We start from the raw sequence: 7701 nt of genomic DNA on the forward strand, positions 1-7701 counted from the left end.
GGAATGGAGCTGAATTTCAAAGTAGTCACACCACATGAGGTGATTCAGCTGGGATGGACCTGTGAGATTGCATAGTGGTGAGCACTTTGATAGAAGAGATATAAACCCCAATACAACATATACAAGCGTGAGAGAAATCAAGAAGTTTCAAGAGATGCCAGTGAAGGAGAAAGAAAAAACAAAACCATAAAATAGGAAAAGGAATTCACATGGCTAAGCTGTAAATGCATGTACTGTATGCCTAGCTCTGTGCCAAGTGTGATTCTGTCCCTTGTTAACAAATGTGTGGTGGTAAGGATGGAAAGTGAAATTGGAAATGTAGAGGTCGGCCTCACAAATGTCAAGGACAAGCTAAAGGATGGGTGAGGTCTGAAGGAAAGTAGAGACATTTTATCCACCAAAACAAAACAGTATTTTTAAGCCCTTGGTGTATCTACAGGCTCAGCCCATTTCTGATGCTACTTAACCACCTCACCATTTCCCCATTTTGTGTTTCCTAAAATGAGGAGACAGACATGTCATCCAGTAAGTTCCCTTTTCATCCTTATGCAAGAAAGGAAACACTGACTGAAATGCAAAACCACAGAACACGTTATGTTATTATGTCTTAGGGTCACACTTCCAAAAAAAAAAAAAAAAGAAAGAAAGAAAAAAGATTCATTTTCCTTGAATCTTACTAACAAAGTACTTCTGGACTCAGAAACTGACAAGTGAAGGAGAGGGAGAGAGAGAGAGAAAATGAATTCATCCCAACCATCTATATCCCAAGGCACAGGTAAAATTTGCAACTCTCCCTTTCTATTGTAGATCTTCCCTTTGGGAAGAGGTGATAAATATTTTGAGGGATGGGACAATAGAAAAGTCTCCACCAGAGCAAAAGAAGGAAGACAAGGACAGAACCCAAGAGAGGAAGCTGAGGCAGTGGTCAGGGATGGTATATTATACTGAGGATCACTGACTGGATTCCAGGGAGAGCTAAATCAGACTGCTCTGCCCACCTTTTCCCTGTGTCGCCTTGGGCAAGTCACCTCACTTCTCTGGAACCCACTTTCCTTGTCTGTAAAATGTGTGTCAGGAAGGAGGAGGAGGGGAACCACTAGAAGATGGCCTACGTTTTATCTGAATTGATTTACAGAGGGCTTGGGAAATGAGACACCAAGAAAAGGAGAGTAGGAGAGAAACAAGAAGAACAGAGAAGATGAGAGGGAGAAAGGGAAAGACAAAGAAGGGTTGAAACCTGAGAGGCTTAGGAAGGAAAAGTTGCACATCTGTCTCGGGTCATGAGTCTTAAGATTAGCAATGGTTTATTCTAGTGGTTCCGAAAGAGGGTTTCCAGACCAGTAGCTTTTGCAGCTTCTGGGAACTTGTTGGCTCCCTATCAGGTTTAATGAATTGTTAACTCTGGAGGTGAGGCGCCATCATCTGTGTTCCAACCAACTGTCTAAATGATTCTGATGCATGCTGAAGTTGGAGAATTACTCCATATAGAACAGTGCAAGTGGAAGGAAAGAAGTGGTTGAATAAGAATATCTTTTGTAGGGCACCTAGGAGGCTCAGTGGTTGAGCATCTGCCTTATGTTCAGGTTGTGATCCCAGGGTCCTGGGATCAAGTCCTGTATCGGGCTCCTCACAGGGAGCCTGCTTCTCGCTCTTCCTGTGTCTCTGTGCCTCTCATGAATAAATAAGTTTTTTTTAACTTATTTAACAATTTAATTAACTTTTTAATTTAACAATCTTAAAAAGAAAAAACAAATCTCTTTTGTATCTTGCAAGGGGAAGATTGACCATGTTTGCATATTTATTTCTACAGAGAGAGGATGCTTCTCTTCCCAAGTGCTCTTAAGGACAATTGCTGGGGTCTCCATTCTACTGCTAAGTGTCTGTTTTATCACCAGATGTCTTGGTAAGTTCTAAAGGGCAAGTTTAATCTCCCTGGTGAATATTAGGAGTAAAATCTTTCTTGTTGCCTGGGGGTTCTTTTCTCCCCTAAAGGATATTTCTGTTCCACTTTCTTCCCTATTTCTCTGGAGATTATTGCTCAACTAGAATCCCAAATAGCACAGAATGGTTACCCCATCTCAGCAACCTCTGACACATTTCTCATGATAGACATTTTTTTTCATCTCTTTGGTGGCCGTGAGTCTTCTCCTTTGTATTCCCTCCTATCATTAGGGTAAACTTCTCTATGGGATCCTAGCCAGAGACATGACAAAATCACTTTCTGAAAGAAAGGGAGGAAGGGTAGGCATAAGACAAGAGTGAAAATGTATTTGTTTTCTCTGGGTTTTGGGACCACAGATTGAGTACGTTTGTCTTCATAAATCAGGAAAACCATAAAATGTGAATTCCCTCAGGATGCCTCAGTGGCTCAGTGGTTGAGCATCTGCCTTCAGCTCAGAGTGTGATCCTGGAGTCCCGGGATCAAGTCCCACATCAGGCTCCTGCATGGAGCCTGCTTCTCCCTCTGCTTGTGTCTCTGCCTCTCTCTCTGTGTCTCTCATGAATGAATAAATAGAATCTTTTTTTTTTTCTGTGAATTCCTTCTTCTTTCTTGGAGTAAGTAAATCTCAGTGCCTCTCCATGTAGAAGGACAAAGAGTGGAAAAAAAGAAGGGAAAAAAAGAAAGAAGGAAAGGAAAAGAAAAAAAATCATGATTATTGATACTTTTGTTTTAAATACAAAAATGATCAAATTTATTTTTTTTCAAGAGGAATGAACATTAACTCTGCCCCTTTCCTTACAGTGACATATCATAACTTTCAACTCTGTGACGAGAATAAGTTCCAGCTACATGAGGCTTTCATGGACTTCTCCTGCTCCAATGACGGATTGGGTATAATAGTCCTCAAATTTGAACATCAACATTTATATATCAACACTTTTTTTTTTTGGCTTCTAGATTGATTTGAGGATGAGTAAAGTAGTTGGAGGATGTCCTGTTTTTCAAAAACAAAATGTAAAATCTTGCCTGTACTATATGAGAATGCCGAGGAATTGGTGGTAAGAAGTTCAAGGAGATTTGGGGGATATGATAGAAAACTTTTAGAATAAATTTGAGGTATGTCTGAACAGAAAATCTAGAAGTGGAAGATATTATCTTCAGAAATGCACTTTCTTTTCACTCCTCACTTGCTTCCAATGAGGTGAAGGAGAAAAAAATATATATAGAATAGGGAATTTGGAAATCTCAAAAATATACTCCCAACGTTCCTATATATATAGTCTTGTTCCAAGGCTTAGAAGAATGCTACATGGCGCTCCTCTGGGCTAGGACACTCATGGAAACTTCTCTCCTAGGTTCAGTCAAGAATTGCTGTCCGTCAGACTGGGTACATTTTCAATCTAGCTGCTACCTCTTTTCTACTAATACTATGTCCTGGACATCGAGTTTTAAAAACTGCTCCAACATGGGAGCTCATCTGGTTGTTATCAACACACAGGAGGAGCAGGTAGTTGGAGTGCATTGACTCCTCTGGTGTCAGTGTAACCTTCTTCATAGGATCTATTCCTTTCTTCGTACATGTATATAGTGTTTAGCCCGCAATTACTATTTGTTAAATGAATGTATTAAAATGTGTGCTGTTCCTACTATTTCTGTAAGTAGATACCTACTCTATTTTCATTATTAGAAGAGCTTTTTTTTAAAAAAAAAAAAGGCATTTCTGTGTTTAGCTTCTTTCTCAGTAAGATGGGGAAAAAAGGGCTGGCAGTTCATTTTATTTTTTATTTTTCTAAAAGATTTATTTATTTATTTATTTATTTATTTATTTATTTATTTATTTATTTATTTATGATAGACACAGTAAGAGAGAAAGAGAGGCAGAGACACAGGCAGAGGGAGAAGCAGGCTCCATGCAGGGAGCCCGATGCGGGACTCGATCCCCGGACTCCAGGATCGTGCCCTGGGCCAAAGGCAGGCGCCAAACCGCCGAGCCTCCCGGGATCCCCTGGCAGTTCATTTTAGAATGGCTATTACGTTGATGAACATATCATATGATTATGTCAGATATGTCAAGGATATGTCTACTATCTTTAAGCTGCGATTAATAATGTTTATGATGGGGATCCCTGGGTGGCGCAGCGGTTTGGCGCCTGCCTTTGACCCAGGGCGCGATCCTGGAGACCCGGGATCGAATCCCACATCAGGCTCCCGGTGCATGGAGCCTGCTTCTCCCTCTGCCTGTGTCTCTGCCTCTCTCTCTGTGTGACTATCATAAATAAATAAATAAAAAAAAATAAAAAAAATAATGTTTATGATGTATATATACAGTAAATTTTGCTACAAATAACAGTAGATAAACTTTGAATGAGATATTGAGAACCTCCTTCTCTGTTAAAGATGTATGTTATGTATATTTTTACCACCATAAAAAAAATTAGGAGAGAATTCTCCATGATCTTACTATTTGTTTCAGAGCCACTTATCTATCATCTGTAGTCTGGGTCCTGCTTTATCACTTTTAATAACAATTACCTTCAACATTTGTTCAAAATTGAAACAATTGATCTTTTTTTTTTTTTTTTTTAATGTGTTGCTTCCATAGGAATTCCTTTTCTTTGCGAAACCTAAGAGGAAAGAGTTTTATATTGGACTGACAGACCAGGTGAAAGAGGGTCAATGGCAATGGGTAGATGGCACACCTTTCACAGAATCTCTGAGGTAATTTCCTTCTCGCAGAAGAATTTTAACGCTGTCTTAAATCTCGAAGTTAGACCATTGTTTAGGGGAGTTCTCAGAACCTCCTTCTGTTCCATGAGATATTTTCAGGTCAACTCTTGGTGATATTACATGCAAGAAGATAGATGAAGAAAGCGTAAGGATCTAGTGCTCCCACTTTCTGAGACTATTTGAATAAAGGGAAAATAATAGATGAAAATAAGGAGAGGGTTAGAATTAAAGACTAATTCACTGGAAATGCAGCAGAGAGAAAGAGTGTAGTTCAGAGTCTTATGCCCCAAACTAGTAAATGAGACAAAAATAGTGATTTGAGAAAGCAGATTTATGGAGTGAAAGCATGGAAGCCCCTTGCAATAATGTCTCTTTTCTCTTTAATAATGACCTTACATCATTAGAGCACAACACTTTGGAGTTTTCAGTTTTTATCTCATTCATTATTTCATTTTTTAAAAATATTTATTTACTTATTTATTCATGATAGACATAGAGACAGAGAGAGAGAGAGAGAGAGGCAGAGACACAGGAGGAGGGAGAAGCAGGCGCCATGCCGGGAGCCTGACGTGGGATTTGATCCCAGGACTCCAGGATCGCGCCCTGGGCCAAAGGCAGGCGCTAAACCACTGAGCCACCCAGGGATCCCCTCATTATTTCATTTTTACCTAAATTACACCATTCTGAGATACACTGACATTATCAATCTTCACTTAGCATTTGAGGAAATGAAAGGTCAAGATGGTTAAGGTCAGTCCTAAGAGAATAGTCCAGTTGGATGGAGACTTTAGAAAGTTGCTTCACAACAGCCCTGGAGCACCACTGAAGTATGTACCAAAGTTAACACCAACTTGATGTGTAATAAAGGGAACCAAATGTTAAGATGTGATATTGAGTGCGAAGGAAACAACCATCAGAATATCAGTAACTTCTCATTATGAGCCTACATTCATGAGGGAGCATGACAAAATAGAAAGTCAGGAAGATCCAGTTCAGCTTCGCTACTCATAAACTCTATTGACTTAGACAAATGGTTCAGCTTTTCCGGGACTCCTTTTACTCATCATTAAAATGGAGATTATAATGCCTAAATAACAAAACTGTTGTGAAGTTACACAGAACAAATGTAATTTGTCTAGCACATTAGGTCACTTGGATTCTTGTAGCTGGGATTTTAAATCTCCTGCATTACTCTCTTTTAGCTTCTGGGATGTAGGGGAGCCCAATAATATAGTTACAGTGGAGGACTGTGCCACCATTCGAGACTCTTCAAATCCAAGGAAAAACTGGAATGATGTTCCCTGTTTCTTCAACATGTTTCGGATTTGTGAAATGCCAGAAATAAATGTTTCAAGCAACAAAAAAAATTCTCTAAGAACAGAAAGCACAACTTAAATGCATAAATACAGAGGAAAAAGAGCATGAATATAACTCCAGCATGAGAGAAGTATGTGCTGCATGTGCTGCACTTAATGAGGACTTCATAGGGACTTCATAAGGACTGTGTTGCTTTTGATATAAAATAAGTAGTTTTAAATGTTATAATTTGTGATACTGATTGACATGCATTTTTCTTCATATTAGTCTCAGGACTTCTCAAAACTAACCAAGCAAATCTCTAACAAATACTGGGAAAAGAAAAGAATGCTCCTTTTGGCAGGATTTGCTTCATTCATTTTTACTCCTGCCCAAGCATGTACCCTCAACTATGTTTTCCTGTACAGTGAGTAAGGCTCCTTCAAGTCATGAAACTTACTCCTGCTTACATGTGGACTTCTAGCTAAAGACCTTTACTGCGCCTCGCTAGGAGCAGGCCATGCTAAGCTTCAGCTCCAAACAGACTATTACTCAGTCTGTTCAACCCAGCACCTCCCTTTTCTCTTTATTCTCTTCCACTGAATACTGAATCTCACCTGAATTTGTGGCTATTCCTCAGCTAGGGCCAGGGTCCAACAGTCAAATTGTTCTAAGAGAACATTCAGCTTGACAATTTCCTACCTCAAGCCTATTCACTTCTTGCATATTTTTTTTTCAATACTGATAAGGTTACTCAAGAATATTTCAGGAACATAGCACCTTTAATAACCATGTTTCATGTTTCTTGCACACAGCTTGACAAAGAGACCCTCAAAATTCATACATCATTAATTCATGCACATTAATATAAAATATATTTTTCCTTACAAATGTTTATTTATTAAGGTATTAAGTGACCTTATGTGGTTTTGAAACCAAAATGCCTTTAAACCAAAAGTCATTCAACCTAAAAGTAATCCAGTATATGTATCTTCTACTTTCTAATTCCCTTTTTTCAAATTATAAACATCAATGAGGACACACTGAAAGACCTATGGAAATACTTTTGTTCACCATTGTTTCTCTGTAGGGTATAATTTGATATTTTAAATTTTATTTCAATACTGAAAGATATATGCAAGTATCAGTACACATTATTTCACCATATATTTATAATTTATTATACAATTAACTTTGTCTTCAAGTTCAGTGAGAAAAGAAACAATCAGAGTTTCGTGCTTAAAGTTATTTATCTGGAAAATTCTGAGGGGTAGATCATCAGGTTGAAACTACTTTAAAATATAATATTTTACAATAGGGCCTACAAAAATACTTAGATACCAGAAAAGCCAGAAGTTACAAAATATAAAAGAGTAAGTAATTATCTGTATTCCAAGACAATATTCCCAAAGTAAACTATTGTTAAAATATAAATATTACCATTTGGGCCTCTGAATATTTTAAAGAAAAATCATTCTAATACATTTGGTAAAAATGATACATACTTATTATCAAAAATTTTTACAGATATGTTATACATATGTAAATATTATTCACAGCTGAATCTTGTACTGTATCATGATTATATTATATACTTCCTTAAAAACATTTTGCTTAGGGTGGGATCTGGAATGGAATCTTTTCTCTATGGAATCTTTTCTCTTAATGTATTCAAGAGGGTAATGTGACCTTGGCATCCTTTATTAAAAAACTGATTTTTGGTGCTGAAAAAAAAA

The 7701-nt window shown here is 37.9% G+C and overlaps 1 protein-coding gene across 2 annotated transcripts; it reads left to right on the plus strand.

Moving 5' to 3' along the window:
• The first annotated feature begins 574 nt into the window (after nt 1-574).
• LOC121479730 (C-type lectin domain family 4 member E-like) lies at nt 575-7701 on the plus strand. 2 transcript variants are annotated; one of them, XM_041735514.1, is made up of 6 exons: nt 575-775; nt 1811-1903; nt 2744-2833; nt 3304-3449; nt 4545-4660; nt 5872-7701. In XM_041735514.1, exons 1-6 carry the CDS (start codon nt 739-741, stop codon nt 6062-6064), a joined length of 675 nt encoding a protein of 224 aa, XP_041591448.1. In that variant the 5' UTR covers nt 575-738; the 3' UTR covers nt 6065-7701. The 2 variants fall into 2 exon arrangements, with proteins under 2 accessions (XP_041591448.1, XP_041591447.1); XM_041735513.1 differs by having other exon boundaries at nt 596-775; nt 3298-3449.

Source organism: Vulpes lagopus, chromosome 21 (assembly GCF_018345385.1).
Source record: "Vulpes lagopus strain Blue_001 chromosome 21, ASM1834538v1, whole genome shotgun sequence".
Taxonomy (NCBI): Eukaryota; Metazoa; Chordata; class Mammalia; order Carnivora; family Canidae; genus Vulpes; species Vulpes lagopus.

Bases quoted from the DNA above. Each gene is read 5' to 3' on its own strand.
- LOC121479730 (XM_041735513.1), top strand. From the start codon at position 739: ATGAATTCATCCCAACCATCTATATCCCAAGGCACAG. The intron at 2,834-3,297 runs GTATAATAGTCC...CTTCTCTCCTAG, and splicing joins CTGCTCCAATGACGGATTGG to GTTCAGTCAAGAATTGCTGT. The intron at 4,661-5,871 runs GTAATTTCCTTC...ACTCTCTTTTAG, and splicing joins CCTTTCACAGAATCTCTGAG to CTTCTGGGATGTAGGGGAGC.